Below are 23848 nucleotides of genomic sequence, written 5' to 3' on the forward strand. Positions count from 1 at the left end.
ATTTAAATGACCCTCATCTTGGCAAAGTCCCAGGTTTGAGAGTTTCAGCCAAGATGAGGGTAATTTATATCGATCGATATTTGAATGACGAGTTTTTGTGAACCAAATTTGTATACACGTTTTTCTAGAGTACGATAATTAAATAATGAAATAAACAGAGGGCACAATAATTAATTGATGTTCATTTCGAGATTTCTGAGACACTAATACCCAACTGACACGATTCTGCTGTAATATTGAAAAATAAATTACTCACCTGATAAAACGATTTCCACGAGACAACCATCCTTGATATCAGCCACGGATGTAATCTTACGCAGGATGTTTTCGTCTGATGCATCGTGGCGGAACAGCAAGATTTTGTCCACAGTGTTATAGAATCCATGCTCTGGGAACTGTGGAAGGATTAGGAGATTTAATTACTTTTTTTTAAAGGGCAAAAAATACCCTGAAAAATTAGACGCATACATAATGTTATCAAATATGAACAGAGACTTGAGTCAACCCCGTCCATGCAGTCTTGTTTTGATATTTTAAAAATATTAGTATAAGCATGCGTCATTTGCTTGCCTTTGTTTTGTTTTGTTGGTATTGTTTTTGTCTTTTTATTTTTCTTTGTTCTGACCGACATGCACTTATTTGCGGGTCTGATAAGCCAATTCATTATGGACTCATTGTTGTAATGGAAATCTCAAAGAATGACGAAAAAATATTGTCAATTACAATGTTCTATGCCCATAAGTGGGTTTGGATGTCAGACCTGCATATATCGGTTCTGACGCTTGAATTTTAGACTGCATTTTCTTTTCCTCCAAACATACGGTTTCTATTACTTCATGAGTTTATTTAAATGTTTTCTCTTAAGAGAGATAACCAATTTTATTTATTCGGATTTCTATTATGAGCAGTTATCTCCCGCTGTGCAGTGATTCCAATCACAGTCAAAGCGGAGAAACAGTTGATGGCTTTGTACCTCGTATCTTTTATTTATTCATTCATTATTTCTTTTTTTGAAAGGGTTAGTGTGTGGTGTGTGTGTGTGTGTGTGTGTGGTGCGCGCGCGCGCGCGCGTTTGTGGAAGGAAAGGGGGGGGGGGGGGGAGTGATAGGGTTAATTTTGTTTTTGAATTAGAAAAGAATAAAAAATAAAAATAAAAAACACACAAAAAACAGGGCCTGAAGTTCGACGCATTACAACATTTTTTCTTTTCTTTTTAAAAAAAGTGCAATTGTTTTAAAATGGAAAAAGCATTAATGCATTATATTGGTTTACAGATAATCTGCGAAATCATTAATTTATGATTACTATTGATACATTTGTCCAAAGAAAAGGGTAATATCATATGCCAGTAGAACTTTCTTTAAATTGGACGCAGATATATATTTATATTTCCTTAACAAATTGGATATCCAAAAAGAATTTCTTCTATAATAATATTAGCCACCCTAGACCCAAGTTTAGTTTCCTGAAGTGATATCTTTAGTTAGGTATATTTTCCAAAAGAAAAGGGACAGTGATCGCCCAGCCCAAACCAACTAGGATACAGGGAATCACATCTTGAATAGTCACTAAACACTTTATTGTGATACTCTCATCATCTCCCTACAAACCCATTGCCTATTGTTGTAAATGTTTACAAAGTGTAAACAGGACTTTGACAAGGCACTTAAATAAAAATCGATGTTCAATTACATCACATTATATCATAATAAAATACAGAAATTGAAACTGGATGTATTATTTACTTTTAACCGTTTGCAAGTTTGTCCAGTAGTTCCAGACCATACCATTTTTCTTCTGAAAAAGGTGTAAATTAGTAGCAGTAAAACTGGGTATGAATTAGCTATCTTCATTCGGGAAAAAATCGGGTCTTCATTGGGTTTCTTTTGTTTTGGGCTGGTTATTTTTGTTACTCTTGTTTTGTTATTTATTTTAAGTTGACATCTTGTTTGTTTCTTTGTCTGCTTGTCATGCGTCTTTTTATTTACGTATTTGTTTTTGTTGTAATAATAAATAAATTTTACAAAATCAGATATGTCGTCGTTCTTCACATGACAGGGTGGCTTAGAGAATCTTACCCAGAGACGCCAACTTTAAATTTGGCTCACAGGAGTTTCAGACACCACTCGTAGGAATTTCAATGCCGAAAGAGGAATTTCCGCACACAAGAAAAAGGAATTGGAATGGTATATGGGAACATATTATAGTTCTAAATAGATAACTGATTAAAATTATATTATGATACATAAACACATTGCCAAATACAATCCCAAAGTTTCCTTATTTCAAATGAAGTAAAGCGCCAAAACCTAATGGTAGAGATTGTAGTACTGGTGATAGTGAGGATGATGTGGTGTGGTGGTTGTAGTAATAATGGTAGTGATGATGAAGATGTGATAGTGGTTGTTTATGTAGTTGTAGTGGTAGTGATGATGATATGGTGGTGGTGGTGGTGGTTAAAGTAGTAGTGGTAGTGATGGTGATGTGGTGGTGGTTGTAGAAGTGGTGGTAGTAATGATGATGTGGTGGTGATGGTGGTTGTAGTACAAATGGTAGTGGTGATGATGTGGTAGTGGTGGTTGTAGTAGTATTGGTTGTGGTTGTAGTAGTAGTAGTAGTAAAGGTAATGATGATGTGGTGGTGGTTGTAGTGGTAGTGATGATGTGGTGGTGGTGGTTGTAGTAGTAATGGTAGTGACGATGATGTTGTAGTGGTTGTAGTAGTAGTAGTAGTAGTAGTAGTTAGTAGTAGTAGTAGTAGTAGTAGTAGTAGTAGTAGTAGTAGTAGTAGTAGTAGTAGTAGTATAGTTGTAGTAGTAGTAGTACTAGTAGTAGTAGTAGTAGTAGTAGTAGTAGTAGTAGTAGTAGTAGTAGTAGTAGTAGTAGTAGTAGTAGTAGTAGTAGTAGTAGTAGCAGTAGTAGTAGTAGTAGTGATGACGATGTGGTTGTCGTAGTAGTGGTAGTGATGATGTGGTGATTGTAGTAGCAGTGGTAGTGATGGTGATGTGGTGGTGGTGGTTGTAGTAGTAGTGGTGATAGTGATGAAGATGAGGTGGTGGTGGTGCTTGTAGTAGTAGTGGTATGGATGATGGTGTGGTGGTGGTTGTAGTAGTGGTGGTAGTGATGATGATGTGGTGGTGATGGTGGTTGTGGTAGTGGTGGTAGTGATGATGATGTGTTGGTGGTTGTAGTAGTATTAGTGGTAGTGATGATGATGTGGTGGTGGTGGTGGTTGTAGTAGTAGTGGTAGTGATGATGATGTGGTGGTGGTGGTGGTTGTAGTAGTAGTGGTAGTGATGATGATGTGGTGTTGGTGGTGGTATTGTAGTAGTAGTGGTAGTTGCAGTGATGATGATGTGGTGGTGGTTGTAGTATCAGTGGTAGTGATGATGCGGTGGTGGTTGTAGTAGTAGCAGTAATGATGATGTGGTGGTGGTGGTGGTTGTAGTAGTGGTAATGACGATGTAATGGTGGTGGTGGTTGTAGTATTAGTGGTAGTGATGATGATGTGGTGGTATTTGTAGCAGTAGAGGCCGTCATGATGATGTGGTAGTTGTGGTTGTAGTAGTAGTGGTAGTGATGATGTGACGTTCGTGGTTGTAGTAGTTGTGGTAGTGATGATGATGTGGTGGTGGTTGTAGTAGTAGCAGTAATGATGATGTGGTTGTGGTGGTTGTAGTAGTAGTGGTAGTAATTATGTGGTGGTTGTAGTAGTAGTGGTAATGACGATGTAGTGGTGGTGTTTGTAGTAGTAGTGTTAGTGATGATGATGTGGTGGTGGTTGAAGTAGTAGGGGTCGTGATGATGATGTGGTAGTTGTGGTTGTAGTAGTAGTGGTAGTGACGATGTGATGCTCGTGGTTGTAGTAGTAGTGGTAGTGATGATGATGTAGCGGCGGTGGTGTAGTAGTAGTGGTGATCATGTGCTGGTGGTGTGGTTGTAATGGTGATGGTAGTTGTGGTAGTGGTAGTGATGGTGTGGTGGTGGTGGTTGCAGTAGTAGTGGTAGTAATGATGGTCTGGTGGTGGTTGCAGTAGTATTGGTATTGATGACAATTGTAATACTAGTGGCAATGATGATGATGTGGTAGTTGGAAAAGCGGGGGTGGGGGTGGAGGTATCCTTGGAACAAATTGACCTCACTGGAAGTTTCCCGGATCCCGGAATTTTTTGCTCCAGACCGGAGTTTTTTCCGGTGAAACTGGAGTTTTGGCATCACTGCTAATCCCACCTCCAATTTCGCCCTCTCTCACCCTCACCCTCCCTCTCTTTCTCTCTCTCTCTCTCTCTCTCTCTCTCTCTCTCTCTCTCTCTCTCTCTCTCTCTCTCTCTCTCTCTCTCTCTCTCTCTCCGTTATTTAAATACCTTTCTACATAACACACAAACAGATCGATAGGTGGATGAAGAAAGCCAGAGTGATAGATAGATAGATAGATAGAGACACAGAGAGAGAGAGAGAGAGAGAGAGAGAGAGGAGAGAGAGAGAGAGAAGTGTGTGTGTGTGTGTGTGTGTGTGTGTGTGTGTGTGTGTGTTGCGTGTGTGTCGTTAGTCACAATTTGAAGACCCTTTGACAGTTAAAACTTAACTCCCAATAAAAGAGGGCGTCTTTACCAAAATCACCCGACTACTTAAATCGAAAACAATTTGCTGTCTTCAGTAGCGATATCAGTAACAGATACCACAAACAAATACTATTACATTCATCGCCCCGGTCTTGTTTTTTTTTTTTTTTTTTTTTTTTTTTTTTTTTGTTGTTGTTTATGGATAAAAGAAAAGAAATATTTTAAAAATCGATGGCAAAACATGGATTGTGCAAGTTCGAGGAGGCAAGCGATCAGGCAAAACAACCTCCCAAGGACAACTCCTTATTGACTACGGTATCCTTGGGAAGACGGGTATTGAGTCAATGGTAATATATAATACTAATAATAATATGCAATCTGCCAGTGCTATCTTTCTGTTCTGTCGTTTTCAAAACGAATGACATTTTGCGAATTCTATAAATATACATAGGAAAATAATCCTTAAGGTATTCCGGCAATAATAACCTTATCCAGAATGAGAAAACGAGTAAGCGAGGAACGATAAAGTGTTGGGAAGAGAGTAAAGCGGTCGTCTAATTCAAAGACAGGATGAGATAATGTACTAAAATATTGATGAAAACACGACTCTTGTAATCTTTGAAAGAGTGTGGTAGCAGGAAGATGGGGATGTGTGTGTTGCTTGCCTTTTTATTGGTCTGACCGGCGGATGGAAAACAACTTGAAATAATATTAGTATGGCCAAGAGTACAGAAACGATGGTGTGATAGATAGATTGACAGACAGATAGATAGATAGGTAGATTGATAGATAGATAGATAGATAGATAGATAGATAGATAGATAGATAGATAGATAGATAGATAGATAGATAGATAGATAGATAGATAGATAGATAGATAGATAGATAGATAGATAGATAGATAGATATTATTTTAATATCTACCTCACAATGTTTGAGACAGTCTACATTAATGTGTCGAGCACTTTTCGTACCATATTTGTATCAAACACGATTCAATAGATAGATAGATAGATAGATAGATAGATAGATAGATAGATAGATAGATAGATAGATAGATAGATAGATAGATAGATAGATAGATAGATAGATAGATAGATAGATAGATAGATAGATAGATAGATTGAGAGATAATAACTAGATAGATTGATAGCTAGTTGAATTGATAGATACATACATAGACAGATGGATGGATGGATGATGACGATGACGATAACGACGAAGCTGATGATGTAAAAATTATAATTGTTTCACAGAGGAAACTCTAAATTACCGTAAAATGAGTGGCTGAGTGAATAGATGGATGTTTAGACGAACTATTAAATGGATTGATGAATTGAGTAGCCTGACGGACGAAGTATTGAACGCCGGGGTTGAGGGATAGGTAGAGAGCTGCCGTCCTCTGGAAAAACCCATATTTGAAAATTTGGCCAGAATATTCGTCCTTCAAATATCCAACGATTGAAATGACCCTCATCTTGGCAAACAACTCTCAAACCTGGGAAGTCCCAGGTTTGAAAGTTTTTTGCCAAGTTGTGGGTCTTATAAATCGATCAATATTTGAAGGACGAGTTTTCTGACCAAATTTTCAAATATGGGTTTTTCCAGAGTACAGCAGACAGAGGTGGTGGGAGGATGGCCAGAAGACAGATTGAACGTTTAGATGAATCTCCCCACATCTTACAGGGTGGCTGACGGAATTGTCATTAAGCGCGTAATTGAAAATTAAACCTACACATTTCCAGTCAATTACGCATGTTAAAAAAATCAAAACAGATAAATAAAGAGTAGACTAGTAAATAAATAAAAAAGAAAAACGTATTACTTTTTTTTTTTTTAAAGAAGAAGAAGAGAAACCAATTAAAAATAAATAGGCAACAAACACTTTTTAGTTAGTATTAACTGCTCTTTGTCTATTTCAATCGTCGACAGAATCCAAATGACAGAGTACAGAACGGTATATTAAAGAAAAGTACAAATTTCAGAGTTATAAGAACAGATTGGACATTGCTTAAAAATAGAAAAGAAAAAAAATAAATAAAAAAAAACAAAAAAGAAAAGAAGAACAAAAGCCATGTCTTACACTTATACTATTTATTTTGATATTCGGAATTTGAATTATACAGCCTAGTGATATATACTGGTTTGACATTTTACTTGTGACCTGTAGGTCGAAAGTTTGAAGCCAGCTGTTGGGAGGGGGGATTATTGGGAATGAGAAAGATAAACAATTTAGGCTTCCTTTTTAATTATAAAGGAAACCTTAAAGACCACAGTTAATGAAAACCTAATTATGTCTTTTAGCCATATATTTCTTTTATTAAAAAAAACAACTTGAGTTTTATATAGCGCAATATCCACCAAACATGCTCAGAGCGCTTTACAAAGGGTCCCTGACCAACAGCAACACGTAACATGCAGAATGAGACATGACGCCTGTAAGGCGATATAACAATATTTTTCGACAGAGACAACGCCGTTAATGGCCCGGTGCCCATCTTACACCTGAGTTCGGTGAGAGAATGTGAGTAAGGAGCCTTTTCCAAGGACTCAACTATGCTCCAAGCGAGGCTCGAACCCAGGACCGTCCGATCCGAAAACGGGTATCACACCACAAGACCACATAGCCGCACATGATGGCGATACATCAAACACCACTTTACATTACATCAGTAATAGAAATGCCCAATACTACTGATTTTCTTTTTGGCAAGAAAACGTTCATTTACAAGTATCGATCTATCGATTTACCTCCAACGTGTCAAATGTTTGTTTGTTTGTTTTTAAGGGTTTTAATGCGCTTGCAACACATTTAGGTTATAAAAGGAAGAAAATGGGATAGTAAAAAGTTCTAGAATTACAAGAGAAAGTAAGACGAAGGGGAACTGGGAACAAATATGGATCAGTGTAGATTCCAAGAGCATACCACCAATGTACTTAGTTTGAGATCACCTATAAGTCTCATCCGGACGCAAGCACAAAATCCAACAAAGAGGAATACACTCAAATGCTTTCATTATACATTCAAAATAACAAACATAATAATACATAACACAACGTGTCAAAGTCTAAAATTTTAGACTTGATTGTGTTCAAACTCGAGCTTCAGCCAACTTCGCTACGTATTGGGAGTTAGCATGTAAAAAGTGAAAGGGTGAATTCTTGGAATAATGCTGCGATATCTTCTAAGAAAGATTGAATGAGACTGAGAATTTGAGGTTATAAAAGTAATCCATTTGGTCAACATAACGAGATCCAAAGACACATTACTCCAAGAACTTTACTGGTTGCCATTAGAAGATTTTTTATATCACCCCAAAGACTCACTCAAATGTTTACATACTTGCTAAAAACGAAAATAGTACATAACAGAGAGACGATTTACAAGAGAAAGAATAATATCTCTCAAAAATTTGAAGCTCGTGTCTGATACGAGTTGAGCTTTTTGGATTAGCTCCAACAGAAGTTCGAAAAAGCCTCAATGTTTTCTTCAGTTCGAACACTGCGATTGTAGAGCATACCATTTCGTCTGTGAACGATCAACGTGTATCCTGTTGCTAGAAACTTGTCATGCTAGTGAATAATAGTTTTATTTGCTGTTGCTGAGGTCTTCATTTATTGTTTATGCCACACTTATGACAAAATTCAGCCTTGGCCTTTTAAAGAGATAATGCTTAATAAAGCTTTGCACAATAAAACTAAGAGCCTTCTGGTAATCGCCCCATGAACAACATCATCAAAACACATGGTTTATGCGTGTTACGTAATCCGCACATCCAATTTATGTTATGTTTAGAATTAGTGTTTTTACTCAATCTAAAACTAAAAAGTTATTAAGATTTCTTACAGTTAACTTGTTTGTTTGTTTTTTTTAAGGGTTTTACAGGCCTTGCAACACATTTAGGTTATATCAGCGCCAGTAAAAAGGAAGAAAATGGGATAGTAAAAAGTTCTAGAATTACAATTAAAGCACCAAAGACAAAGTAAGACAAAGGGGAACTAGGAAGAAATATGGATCAGATGTAGATTCCAAGAGCATACCACCAATGTACTTAGTTTGAGATCACCTATAAGTCTCATCTGGACACAAGAACATAATCCAACGAAGAGGAATACACTCAAATGCTTACACAGTACATTAAAAATAACAAATATAATAATACATAACAGAGAGATGATTTACAAGGGAAAAAAATATCATCTCCCAAAACAATAACTATGCATTTGACTGTTTCCCTCCCAGTCAGGACCCCAACAAGGGCCAGGACAAAACCAAGTAACCTCATTCCAAGACAAAGACAGAAAGCATGTTGGAAAACAGATATCAGGGGATAGAAGACACAGTATGTACCTCCCTGCCTGCTATGGGAGGTCAGGATCCCCACCCAGGCAGTTAACTTGAAGTTTGCCACACGGTATATACACAATTCTCATGTGTCAAGATAGCAAAAAGCATAACAATTTCAACAGATGAGAGCAATTCACATAATTGCTCAATTTCATTTTTTCGTACCCTTGTAAATTTTCTCACATTTTCGACTTTTGGACAAAATTGCCTTTTAAAATTTCAAATTTGTTGGCATACTTGAAAATATGGCGTAATGCAAATGTTGGTACCCTGATTTAAATTTTCAGTTAACAAACACACACACACACACACACACACACACAAACATACACACACACACACACACACACACGTGTGCTAAGAAAAAAAAGGGAGGTGTGGGTAACAAAAAACAAAAACAACAACCTTGGACTTCTTTAGCAAACAATGAAACAAATATTCAACATCTCGCAATTAACACCGATATAGATTTTTATTCTTGATAATACTACAGCATCCAAATAACACACGCAGCCATGCAATTATTTTCCATTCAAAAATTACGTAGCTATTCCAAAGTCGATTTATATACGTCAACAGATACAAACAGGAGTAAAGATTTCGTGAATTATAATGGTGATGACGTGATCAAGAGAGAGAGAGAGAGAGAGAGAGAGAGAGAGAGAGAGAGAGAGAGAGAGAGAGAGAGAGAGAGAGAGAGGAGGGGGGGGGGGAGGAGAGATAAAATTGCAGACTCCAATAGACTCAGGACAAGCTGACATCGAAATCACTTTCTATCATTCCTTGATAATAGTACGTAATACATTTTTTTTTCTTAGAAAAGTAAAGGTGATGGATTTGTTTCTTGCCTAGTTTTTTAAAATGTTAGTCATATTAGATATCCGCGTGTTTGATTGAGTGAAAATGCGTAATTATATTTTTTACGTTTGATTTGGTACGTGGATGTGTGTGTATGTTTGTGTGTGTGTGTGTGTGTTTGTGTTTATCAAACTTTTCTCCGATTCCGTGGATATTGGCATATCTGGAATCCATAAAATAATATTAGACAACAATAGGATTCAATAGTCGTATCGTCACTTTCTTCCTAATGACGCATGTAACTTAGTAACACTGGCTCTGAACTATCGGAACAATGGCGGACGCCCTTATGAAATATTTCTCCGACGAGCATAAACGTGTATCTAGAGGAGAAAAACATTATAAATATGATCTTGTTTTGACTTTTATACATTCTGATCACAAGACATATGAAAGGTTCTAGCCAGCCTGAAGAATAAAAAGTAATGATTTTCTTTGTTTAGAACCAAGATGGCCGCCGTTGCCGGGCGGCGTGACATCAGACTACTGAATCCAGTTAAACAAAATAACATTCGCCGCACATTCTTATCATATGTAATGAGCTATGCCCAGGGGAAATCTTGTATGACCATACCATACCGTCCATGCAATCTTAATTTAGTCAACAAAACTTAAGTTAGAGTTAAGGCGAAAAACTTCATGACTGACCACCATCTTACATGACATATTATTACGAATTCTTGGATACTCAGCCTCCCATGTCCTGGAATTTGGAAATTCGATCCCGGTTTGGGAATGAGAATATTAACAAAAATGTCACTATTTCTACTCTTAAATTGATGGTAAAATTTCATCATTGATTTCATTCCCAGAAGAAATAAATGTTCCCTCCCTGCGGCATCGCTGGCAGATGCTGTCGCCTAGACATTCCATGAAAGAATCCATATAATCTATCAAACAAACGTCAAGTGTCAACAGAAATCGTCCAAATATTATAGTTCAAAGAGAGCAAATGGAGATTTATAATCCTCCAAAAGAATAAAACGAAAGTGTCAGAAGCAGGGCTCGAACTCAGTGGGCCGTCAGAACTAATCTCGAAATATATTTATGCAATGTTGGTCTATCAAATCTAAATACAAAGAGAAAAAAAGTATTGATTTAGATGCAATACACTTGCATAAAATTGTCGAATTCAATGCATTGTCAAATCATTGTGTAGCAGACGACAAGAAGAAATTAAAGCCTGTTGACAAACTTCTGCCGATTGGACAGATAAATATAAACAAGCTCACCCATTTTGATTTATTCAATAAGCTATCAAGATCCGTAGGGAAATGTTTTACAAACCTGAATATATGCTGCTTAAGTAAACGAACATGCTACTTTTGCACGTAAATGCCAATGTGCCAACTCATCTAAACCGGCGCTATCATGACCAAGCACTAGCAGATTTTCTAAATAATAATTTGAGTGGAAAGGTGATAAAATGTAGGAAAGGATCACTTTTATATCAATCTCTTAAAAATAGTATTATTATAATTTTTAGATTTGCTATTAATTCTGAGGTCGTCGGCAATTTTTTTCTTAAAAGAACAAATTGTCTCTTGTCTACCAGAAGAATAAATTGCAACTCTACTGTTCAGAACTAGGGTTTTTTTAAATATATATATATATATATATATATATATATATATATATAATATATATATATATATATATATATATATATATATATATATATCCGAGGCCTTCGCTTGTATGTACGTTGCCTGTCATATAATGTCTCCACGACTACCTCTGCCTCCTATCGTAGTCATTGTTGATGTTTGATGTTTGATGTTTGCTGGATTCAATATTTATTTCATGATTAACCCAGGCGAGATGGGGCGTCACTTTGTTACAAAATTAGGAGGACATTATTAATATTAATAATATAATCTTGTTTATTTGTTTCCTATGCATACCTGCTCACCACGACAAGAACAATCAATCCCATGTTACTGTTTGTCAATCGCCCCACATGAGAATTACAAACGATAATAATATAGTGATGATACATTATTGACTTATAGATATACGGAGCACAATGGTGTGGCCTAATTGTTGACTCTATAAACTGGATCCTCCTTGAAACATCTGCTCAATTTTATTTTGAGATATCACGCGTCGTCATTAATCCTTTACCGGTGGAATGCAATGTTATTCTAACTCTGCATCATGCCCTGTGGTTTTAACAAACAAAGCGGTGACAGCGAAGCGATTCAAGGCAAAAATGGTCAAGCCAGCAGTAATAACTCAAAATATTATGAAAGACACTGTAAACAGAACTGATTGTGACAAAAAGAGGAAAGGGGGGAATTTTTTAACGATTTCCTTTGAGCCCATTTTTACTGCATTAACCCCTAATCTTAAATTGAGATGATAAACTATCAATGATACTCTAGCTAAAACACAGATCAAGCGAATTTAACTTTTTAAAAGGAGGTCATTCTTCCTCTGACTCCAAAATCGCGGATTTCCGCGGATCCGAGGAAAACCATCAGCACTGTCTGTAATTATAATAACTCACAAAAATTCAAGCCTGCCGTTAAAGGGTTAATAGCAATAAAGTTATGCAGGTATGTAGCTTAAAAAGATGTGACGGTCAAGAGGGGACATCGTGTCGACTATATTAATATCATTAATAATCATACCTTCTTGACGGATGTCAGTAAATCGATAAAATGATAGTATTACTATTACTATTACCGAATTCCCAAGTTACCTCATGTGGGATTGGCTACAGATGATGTGCGCTTGACTAAGAAACTCACAACATTGTCATCTGGCAATATAACGGACCAACACACAAAACTTTGTTTAACCGCGAAGGTTTATAAATGGTATGAAGTTGACGTCACTCAGGTCTTTGTTATTGCTTTTGGCCATCCGCGTTTATGAGTGATTCTCACTAACCTGTATTAACCAGACTATAGATAGTATGCGCTTGGCGGAGAAGTAGACAACGGTGCCATCCAGAAGTATAACGGACCAACACAGAAAAACTCTATGTAACCATGAACTTTTATAGTCTGGTTAATACAGTTACTACGTGAGAATTACTCATAAACGTGAATAGCAAAAGATAAAACAATAAAAAGACCTGAGTAACATCATCTTCGTTCTATCTATAAACGTTCAAGGTTACACAGAATTGTGTGTGTTGATCCGTTATACTTCCGGACGGCAATGTTGTGAGCTTCTTAGTCGAGCGCATTCTATCTACAGTCTGGTTAATACAGTTTAGTACTCATAAACGCAAAAAACAATAACAAAGACATGAGTGGCGTCAACTTCGTTTTATCTATACAAACTCTTAAATCGATAATAACAACGCAATTTCAGCTACAACAGTAGTAGCAACAGCAACAGAAGCAGCAGCAGAATCATCAGTGACAGAAACACATCAACAAAAATATAAACAACAACAACAGCAGCACCACCACCATCACCACCAACCACAATAGTAGCAGATGTAGCAACAATCAGAACAACAACAACAACAACAACAACAACCATCAACATCGCCGCCGCTATCATCGTGGTCGTCGTCGTCATCATCAAATCATCGTCATTGCTATTATTCTTACAACGCCTTGGTAAAGTACAGAAATATTGACTGATTGTCAACGTTCCAAGCTTTGTCAACAAAATTGTCATAATATATTTATGAAATGACACGATAGGCGACCAATTGGTTTAACGATTTATTGAAATGACACAGCAACACTGCCGTTCTCTGATAAAACAAACAAACAACACAGTTTTCAAATAAAATAATAACAAATTATAGAAAACACACACACACACACACACACACACACGCGCGCGCGCGCGCGCACGTGCGCATTCATAAACACGCGCCACACATGCCCACATATAACTCAAATAATTGAGCATTCACTAATCGTCATAATCATAAAATATATGTCTCAGATTCTTCTTCTTGTTTTTTAGCCCATCAGACTCATTACGCCATTAGCGCCGGACTTCATCCCATTTCTATCAGGGGTCAGAGAATGACTGGTCACAACAACAAAAAAAAAACAAAAAAATGGAGAAAATTTTTCAGATCATGACCCATCCATGCGACTATAACATATAAATTTGAATTTCATTAAAATTCACTGAGATGCAATCCAAAATGTATCTCGCAGTTTTTTCTGACACAACTCAGAGGAATTTCAAAAGTTGGAAGAGTAATTACAAAATATAAAATCATATTTACTTAAAAAATGGTACCATGTGATAATACAATTTGGATAAAAAATGATTCTGCCGTCTTAAAACAAAAGGCCGCGTATCGGGAACAAAACGAAACAACAAATTGTACAAAAGAGTGAAAAAAAAAATATTTTTAAAAAATTAAAACAAACAACAATGAAAACGTTTGCTCCTATACCGTTAAATATTTCAAGAAGTATTGTGATTATGATTATTATTATTATTATGATTATTATTATTATTATTATTATTATTATTATTATTATTATTATTAGTAGTAGTAGTAGTAGTAGTAGTAGTAGTAGTAGTAGTAGTAGTAGTAGTAGTAGTAGTAGTAGTAGTAGTAGTAGTAGTAGTAGTAGCAGTAGTAGTAGTAGTAGTAGTAGTAGTAGTAGTAGTAGTAGTAGTAGTAGTAGTAGTAGTAGTAGTAGTAGTATCATGCCAATGATTGTGATAACGACAAAGAGAACAACAACAACGATGATGATGATGATGATGATGATGATAATAATGAAGATAATTATAATGACGACGACGACAATGACGATAATGATTACTCTGTGTATGGTTCATGGTGTGGTGACAAAACATCGTCTCATCAAAATCCAATTAACAGTTTCAAGGGACAATCAACGTGGATTCATTACTACAACAATCAGAGAGCAAGAGCGCAGAACCGTGTAAATCAACTCGATCAATCATGCTGTGGCTCTAACGAGGACATGGATTGTAATAACGTAACTTGTTATGTATGATACGAAGGCTGATCTCATCCAAGACTGTCAGTCATTGTACTGCTCAGCGTTTGTTTTTTTTAAACACCTCATTACAAGAATTGATCAGAATTTTCAAAACTTTTAAATATCACTGAATTAAAATTATCCTCAAGCTTGTCAAAAGTTTCAAAGAAGTCTCAGGTTTAAGAGTTTTGGACATGTCGAGCAATTTCCACCATTTTTTCAAACAGCCCAAGTGAAAAACAGTTGTTTAGTCAATGTACGCTGATATAATATGTTGAGAATTTTCAAAACTTTTAAATATCACTGAATTAAAATGATCCTCAAGCTTGTCAAAAGTTTCAAAGAAGTCTCATGTTTAAGAGTTTTGGACATGTCGAGGTTTCTCTTGAGCCATCGCAATTTCCACCATTTTTTCAAACAGCCCAAGTGAAAAACAGTTGTTTAGTCAATGCACGCTGATATAATATGTTGAATGGTTGTTTGCTTGTTTGCTCTCTTAACTAACAGTGATGTGGTACTGAAAGGTTGTATAGGTATAGAAGGGGGATGGAGGGAGGGGTGAGAGGGGGACGGGACGGGGAGGGGGGGGGGGTAGTAAAACAAACAGAAAAAAAAACAAAAAACTACCTACCCTCAATTTTTTTCCCTTTCATTTCAAGAAAAATGAGGAGCAGTGATCCTTTTAACGATATCATATGGGTTCATCAGTCTACTAAGACTGACACGTGATTGGACTCAGGTTTGAATCCAGTGGTTTGGGGTGCAGTGGATGGTTGAGATGAAATTTAAATGTAAACAGGGAAAAAGAAGCCTTGAGTGCGGGGGGCAATCTCTAATCTAGAAAGAAGAAAAAAAGGACTGATCTTCGTAAAGAGCACCATCCTGTTAATAAGAAAGTGAAAAGTGAGTTGTCGTTAGAAGTACAAGGAAACAAAATTTAATAACCCCATTGTTCATTTTCTTTTGATGTCGTCGCCGTCGCCTTAAATTGTGAAGCAGTATTTATGCCAGTATTTACGAAGGCTCCTGTTGTATTGGGTTGTCGTCAAGGTAACATTAAAACATTTTTTAAACTGAATATTTGTGTAAATTTGGACACGTTCACTTTCTTTTGGTGATCATCGCCACATCTGAGATGTAATTCTTTGGGAAGAAGCAGGCTTTCATCATGATGGTCAATGTAGCGACCAAATAGCATAACGTTTGGCGAGAGGTACAGACCGAGATAGACCTATATCATTTTCACAAAATAAAGAGTATTTTGTACCTTTTCAGTTAACCGAAATAAACCCTATGTTCGGCTTACACTCGACAGAGACCCTTTTATATACCCTTTGAAACATTTCTCATTTATTAAGAAAATAACGTGCCATTGGCTTCACAAATTGCACCTATAAGACGTCGTTGATTTGGAGTCTACTGAATTCTCTACTCATGTTACATAGGGTCAATTAGCATAAGTATTGGAAACATCATGAAAGCTGATGCTATCCTTGATTACATCTCAGCACACTCTAAACCCTGTCTTACATAATCAAATCCACACAAAACAACTAGATATACTGAAATGCAAATACACAAAGGCAAAGAGCCCTCTTCCCCCACCATTAACTCTCTCTTTCTCTCTCCCTCTTTTCTCTCTCTCTCTCTCTCTCTCTCTCTTTCTCTCTCTCTCCTCTCTCTCTCTCTCTCTCTCTCTCTCTCTCTCTCTCTCTCTCATTTTTCAGACGCCATTATCATACCCATTTCATTTTGAGACCAAAAAAAAAGAACAAAAAAAAAACAAAAAAAAAACAACCCCATGTTACTATCTATAGCAAAAATATCACGATGCGTTCCTATAACTATTACTATTATTACCCTTTGTAATAAAAAAAATGTAGATGTTCAAGACTTGTTTTTCATCCGGTTTTACTTAAAATAGGTTTTGATATCCTAAGCACAGTGTTAATCCGTAATGTTAAATCGTTAAGTTCGAGAACCAATCACTGTCCCCAAAAATTGATTTTAAAAAATAATATAGATGAGTACATTGGAGGGGTATAATAAGATTACAGTACTGCTGCGATGGAAATTTCGAACAAGAGCCCAACGCGCGCTGCCAAGGTCGCGCAGCGGCGTTGGGAACGTTTTCGAAATTTCAAACGCAGGGGTTCAAAAACCCGTATTGTCGTATAGACACAATAATTGAAAACTTAAAAAATATAGCCCTACAAAATAACAACAGCAATAATTTATGATGTGATAATTTCTAGAATTATATTTTTATTATATAAATCAAAATAAACTGCTTCTCGGGTTCGCGATGTCTGTAAAAAATAAATTGGGAAAGAATTTCTGTTTATATGCGGGTAGATGGCAATACATGCTGGAGAATATTCCTGCCTCAAATCCCTCCCAATTAAAATAATGAATCCCAACAATACAATAGCTACTTCGATCAAATAGAAATGGTCATTATTTAACCAAAAAATGCGATTGTTTATTTTTATTAACAATCCATTCTAGGTCTAGCTCTTAATCATAAATAAGAGCTTAAAATTATGACCAATTCGTAGAAGGCGTAAGTATTAGTTGGAATAAAACATCTAAAATTTAGATTTTCTGTTCGTATTAAATGAAAATGACAAGTCGCAGAAGGAATTAATAATACAACAGGCCTATAAAATGCTATAGAGTTAAAACATGTATCTTTGTAGTCCCGTTGAAAAGATACAAATAAAATGAAATGGAAAAAAAAAAGCGTCCAACGTTTCTAGGTTAGTCAAACAGACTTCTTCTTCTTCTAGGTTCCATGCCTGGTCCAGGCTTCGGATACTGCATGAATTATCTCTCTCCATTCTTCCCTGTCTCTTGCTTTTTCAAACAGCTCTTGGATTGTTAGGTTGGTGAAGCCCTTCAGTTGGTCTATGAGTGTTTTTCTTTGTCTCCCCCGGGCGCGTTTACCAGGTATTTTTCCACAACTTGCCAGGTATTCATTCTTATCTTTCCTTACTATGTGTCCGAAAAAGGATAGTTGTCGATCCACTATTAAGGGCATTAGTTTCCTTTGTTGGTATGTTTGTTTTAGCACTTCCTCGTTCGTTTTGTGTGCAGTATACGATATTCTCTGCATCCTTCTCAAGCACCACATTTCAAAAGCTTCAATGTTCTTTTGTGTTTCTGCATTTGTAGTCCAGCTTTCGCATCCGTATAACAAGATTGGCCACACGTAGCACTTCAAGACTCGGAATCTAATCCCGAACGACATCTGTTTGTTTTTCAAAATGTTTCCCAGGTCCATGAAGGCCTGTTTGGCTTGAGTTATTCTTGCTCGTATGTCTCGGTTACATCTTCCATCTGTTGTCACTATTGAACCTAGGTATTTAAAACTTTCTACGTTGGTAAGTTGCTCGTCGTGAATCGTTATATTGCAGGTGTTGTTGTTTTCGGGGTTTTTCTGTATTACCATGCATTCCGTTTTGGTGATATTCACTTCCATTCCCTTGGCTTCACTATCTACTACCACTTTGTCAACAATCTTTTGAAGTTGGATTTCTGATGTTGCAATGAGTACCGTATCGTCTGCGTATCTTATATTATTTATGTTGTGACCTCCTACTTTTATTCCCTCCATATTATTTATGCCCCTCATGATTGTTTCTTGGTATAGATTAAACAGATCTGGTGAGGCAACACACCCTTGACGGACTCCTTTCTTAATAGGAATGGAATTTCCTGTAGAGTTTCCGATTTTGATAGATGCCTGCTGGGTGTAGTATAATGTTTGCATGAGTCTGAGGTCTTTCTCATCAGCGCCAATGGAGTGCAGTTGTTTTAGTATTTCTTCGTGGCGTACTCTATCAAAAGCTTTTTTGTAGTCGACAAAACAGAGGTATAGTGGGGTCTGAACCTGTATAGCTCTTTCACTTAAAACACGGAGGAGGTATATTGCGTTCCTTGTCCCTCTGTCAGGTTGGAATCCATATTGTTCCTCTGCGATTTCGGGGTTAATCTTATTCCTTAGCCTGTTGATAATTATACGCAACAGTATTTTGTTGATGTGGCTTATTAAACTTATAGTTCTAAAATTTTCGCAACCCCAACAAGCTCACCAAAGAATAAAAGAACTATCAGGGAAAAGGAAAAGCAAAGCAGCAGGAAGTTGTATCCAAAACAAACAAGGGGAACTGCTATTTGAAGAACAACATATAGAAAGCCGATGGGTAGAATACATAGGCGAACTGTACAATGATCCAAATAGAAATGAACCACCACTGAAATTCAAAGAACCATTAAGCGGACCAAACATCACCAAAAGTGAAATTGAACATGCCATGGAACGAATGAGGGATGGTAAAGCAACAGGCCCTGATGAAATATCTGTAGAGGTATTAAAAAGCCTAGGAGATCTAGCAATTGATGAACTTCACATATTATTCAACAAACAGACTATCTTTCCTTAAACTGACAATAATGAAGAAAGTATCAATTAATAACGACTAGTGGGAAGAGCTGAGAGGAAAGGCATTAAGGCAGATTTCAGTCCTTAATAGGATCATGTTCAACCCTGATTTATCGCACCTCTCTCTCTCTCTCTCTCTCTCTCTCTCTCTCTCTCTCTCTCTCTCTCTCTCTCTATCACACACACACACACATCAATAAATGTGTGTATCAAACGATATAGCTCTTATACATGAAGGTACATGGAGACATCTAGATAGATGTCATTTAGGTCACTAACTTCAGCGCCAGTAAAGATAGAAGTAAATAGGATAATTTTTTTAAAATCACAGATGTACAATTAAACGCACACGAGAAAAAGTAAGATAGACGATAATTGTTCAAATACGGAACATTTGTAGCTTCCATGGGAATACTATCAATAGACATTGTTTCAGATCGCCTAAAAGACTCAACCAGACAAGATCCCATTAAGAGAAATACACTCAAATTCAAATGCTCACATTATATTACAACAATTAAATCACAGTGACATGATTTACAAGGGGAAAAAAAAACATCTCTCAAGACTGTAACTATACATTTGACTGTTTCCCTCCCTGCCAAGGATAATGGAAAGGACAAAACCAAGTTATCTTATTCCAAGACAAAGACAGAAAGCAAGTCGGAAAACAGATAAAGGGGGATAGAAACATCAAACGTGACATCCGCTTATCATGAAGGGTAAAACAGAACAATCCACCAAGCTAGATAGGCGAATAGATGGATCACTAAAAATACTCAATGAAAAGTGAGATATGTCGATTGAATGACTACAACATAGATCTGGGAGATAGACAGAGAGAATTTTTAAAAATTGAGAGGGTGATTGTGTGTGCGCGTATGCATGTGTGGGCGAGAAAGAGATGGATAGATAGATTTGTTGGGGGTTTTTTTCTTCTGCTTTTAAGGGTTTACGCCGCTTGCAACACATAGATATATATATATATATATATATATATATATATATATATATATATATATATATATATATATAGAGAGAGAGAGAGAGAGAGAGAGAGAGAGAGAGAGAGAGCGAGAGAGAGAGAGAGAGAGAGAGAGAGAGGGGGGGAGGGAGAGAGAGAGAGAGAGAGAGAAAGAGACAGACTCTCAGTGTGAGAGTCAGGATTACAAGATTTGTCCCTTTTTTAAAAACCAAATTCGAGGAATTTGGTCTTTTTAGATAGCTATGGCCTGAAGATCTTTGGTTTGGAATTTCGACCTTTTTCAAGTTGATAGATTTACTCAAGGCACCAAAGGACATTTTAAACCCATTAAAATCGACTTCTTAAACCACGGAATACAAAAAGGAGACTGCTTTGACCCATAGTTTATTGTATTGTGTTAATATTAGACCTACTGCACGTGTGCATGCGGTTCAGGCTACAATCTAAATAGCATTCTTTTACTAGTGCCGGACAGTCAAGTAGAAGCGTCATTAAAACGGAAGATCCAGGTATCATACTTTTTATAAATTACGCTAAAGCATTGAACTGATTGTCGTTCAATTTTTTTGTTTGTTTGTTGCTTTAGGTCTCTTCCAACACAATTGAGGTTATATGAGAGACCGCTGAAACAAAAAAAACAAGCAATCCAACAAAAATAGTACAAATGTAAATCAAAATCATAACCTAAAGATATCATAAGCTAAATTATAAATAACCAAGAACAAACAGGCAGAAGATTTACAGAAAAAAAATATCCCCTGTCAAAAATACAATCATAAACCAAAGAAGCAGGATAGGCTAGTAAAGAGAAGAAGAAACGACATCACTATCGGATCGTACACCCATGCGAACATCATAGGTATATGATTCAAGGGTGATGCTCCCATCCAACCTTGTCGTTCAATGAACAAAGACGGAAGAAAGATTACAAAATAACAAACAAATCTCTGTATACCAAATTACGCACGAAAAAAAAAACACGCTAGATATCCATTCACATAAATCTGTAGCGTATTATCGGATACATTCTGAGAAGCATAGACCTCCCAATAAACGAATTCACGGCGACATACTTCACGAGACACGGAAAAGCATTCAGAGGAAGACCACAGACCACTCTGCCTATCACACTATAAATAGACCTGCCAATTGTAAAAATGAATCTTAAATAAAACCTCAGACGACCTTGAAAAATTACAAAACACTGCCCAAGATATTATGATATTAGATCCACGATCTAACCAAACACAACAAGGCTGGAAAGCCCTCTTAACTGAAGTCAGCAAATATGTTCATCCTTTCTGTTGCCAGTCTTCTATGTAAATTACTGTGATCTGTATACTTTGACTTTATATTGTAAAGGCATTTGGTAGCTTCCTCAAACCACTGCCTCGGTGTTTGAAACACGCGAAATAGAAAAACTCTTTTCCAACGCTATATTGTTTATCAGTGAGGAGATTAAATTGGCCTTTTTGGAGGGGATGGGGGGGGGGGGGGGGGGGGGGGGGGGGGGGGAGGGAGGCTCAGTACGAATTTGGCCAACCCGGCCTAATCGAATCTCGCAACCCTTGTGTATGTGTGAGAGAGAGAGAGAGAGAGAGAGAGAGAGAGAGAGAGAGAGAGAGAGAGAGAGAGAGAGAGAGAGAGAGAGAGAGAGAGAGACCTATACTATAGGTGTGCATGCTTGCTATAGTGAATTAAATCTCGCAACCCTGGAGTGTGTGTGTGTGTGTGTGAGAGAGAGAGATAGAGAAAGTGTGTGTGAGTGTGTGTGTGTGTGTGCGTGTGTGTGTGTGTGTGAGTGTGTGCACACGCTTGCCCGAGTGAGTATGTGTATTAGGGTGTCTATACCAAAAAAAAAAAAAAACACGAGGGACAATTTATCTAGTGAGTGGCTGAAGGAAACAGTGAGAGAAAGAGAGAGAGTGAGTGTGTGTGTGTGTGTGTGTGTGTGTGTATGCGTGTGTACATGATTTCTGTAAAGAGTATGTGAAGGGCCTATACAAAAAATGAGGGACTATTTATCTAGTGAGAGAAGGAATGAGTGTAAGAGAGAGAGAGAGAGAGAGAGAGAGAGAGAGAGAGAGAGAGAGAGAGAGAGAGAGAGAGGAGAGAGAGAGAGAGAGAGAGAGAGAGGGAGAGAGAGTTTATTGTAGAAGCACAAAACGACGATGCTGTGGCAATGACACAGATATGACGTCACAAAAAGCAAGAGAAAACCACCACACCGGCGGCGTGTAGGTAGCAGTCGCAGCATTTCTAAAACAGATCGATATGGATTCCAGACTAGTATTACAAGTAGCGGTAAAATAACGGTCGTCGCCGTTAGACCTCATAGGCTAATGACTGTCTCTAGTTTTTGAGTGACTGGGCCACCATAATCATCATCATTATCATTGTTATTAATCCCACCCTCCTCGACTGCTTTAGGTGGCAGGCTTCGAGTTTCTTGTTATTGTTCTGGGGTTGGGCGATGGAGAAAATGATACCCGACATGCAGTAATAACTATTGAACACGACATTGCTTCACGACGGCGATTGAGAGATCGGATCTCAATGAAATAAAAGTCGAAGCATCATGAATTAAATAGATCTGTAGCAAATTGGTAGGTTGAGAAATCAACGTCATGATAAATAGAGTTGGAGAGCGTGGATGGATATAAAAAGTAACAGGGGATGGGACATGAAGAAACGCCGAATTCGACCTTGACTTGATAAACAGAAGTCTTGAAGTCTTAACAGGAATTGGCGTTTTAGGCTAAGTAAAATAAAATGATTTTTTTTAAATTGCGAAAAAAAAGGAACGCAATAAAGCAATACTAAAATATGAATGAATGAATTAATAAATGAAAAATATTTATAATAATAATAATAATAATAATAATAATAATAATAATAATAATAATAATAATAATAATAATAATAATAATAATAATAATAATAATAATAATAATGCATTGTTTTTGCTAAAAAACTGATGAAATAAGTTTTTACAATGGGTTCCTTGATTAAACCCTTTGAGTGGCATGACCGAGTAGTGGATATGACATTGCATTTGGCGATTTCTTTTGGTTTTAAGCTAAAAAAAAAAATAAAAAAAAATTTATGTTTTAAAAAAAAAACAGCCTCCGTTGTTTACTATACGGCTCTGCATTATGGCTGACATTGAATTGAATAAATTATTCATTGTCGATAAAAATACATATTATGCATACATCATTTATACACAACAACTACTAATACCAATGACAACAAAATATAAAAGTAATAAATTGAAAAATAACTATGTATATTTTCTTGGGGAGAGAGGGAGAGAGAGAGAGAGAGAGAGAGAGAGAGAGAGAGAGAGAGAGAGAGAGAGAGAGAGAGAGAGAGAGAGAGAGAGAGAGAGTGTATTGATAAAGGAAATAGATTGTCTGATTGTATACAGAAGAAAATAACGAAATAGAAACAAATGGAAACTTGATAGCAATTGAATACGAAAACATCCGTCTTAGTCATGCTTATTTTTAAGTGGAAACATGTCGATGACCAACGCCTCTTGGTGAATTAATGTTTTGAGGGAGCAAGTCGCCACCATCATGGATAACGAAAATCAAATTTATTGGTTAAGTAGGTATAATAGACATACAAACAAATATATAAAGTTAAACATAGTATGTGTCGTTTTCACCAGGTACCTGGTATCTAGCAATTGACAAATGAATGA

At 36.8% G+C, this 23848-nt stretch overlaps 1 protein-coding gene across 3 annotated transcripts in view; it reads right to left on the minus strand.

The window, feature by feature from the left end:
* The window catches only part of LOC144968175 (serine/threonine-protein kinase D3-like), a 186242-nt gene that overhangs the window by 144494 nt on the left and 17900 nt on the right, over nt 1-23848 (minus strand). For all 3 annotated transcript variants that reach the window (XM_078906268.1, XM_078906309.1, XM_078906284.1), the window contains exon 2: nt 257-395. In XM_078906268.1, the coding sequence (XP_078762394.1) occupies nt 257-395 (139 nt within the window). The remainder of the gene's footprint in view (nt 1-256; nt 396-23848) is intronic.

The sequence above is a fragment of the Berghia stephanieae genome, chromosome 1 (assembly GCF_034508935.2).
Source record: "Berghia stephanieae isolate SIO BIC M18660-M18661 chromosome 1, UCSD_Bste_1.3, whole genome shotgun sequence".
Lineage (NCBI taxonomy): Eukaryota > Metazoa > Mollusca > Gastropoda > Nudibranchia > Aeolidiidae > Berghia > Berghia stephanieae.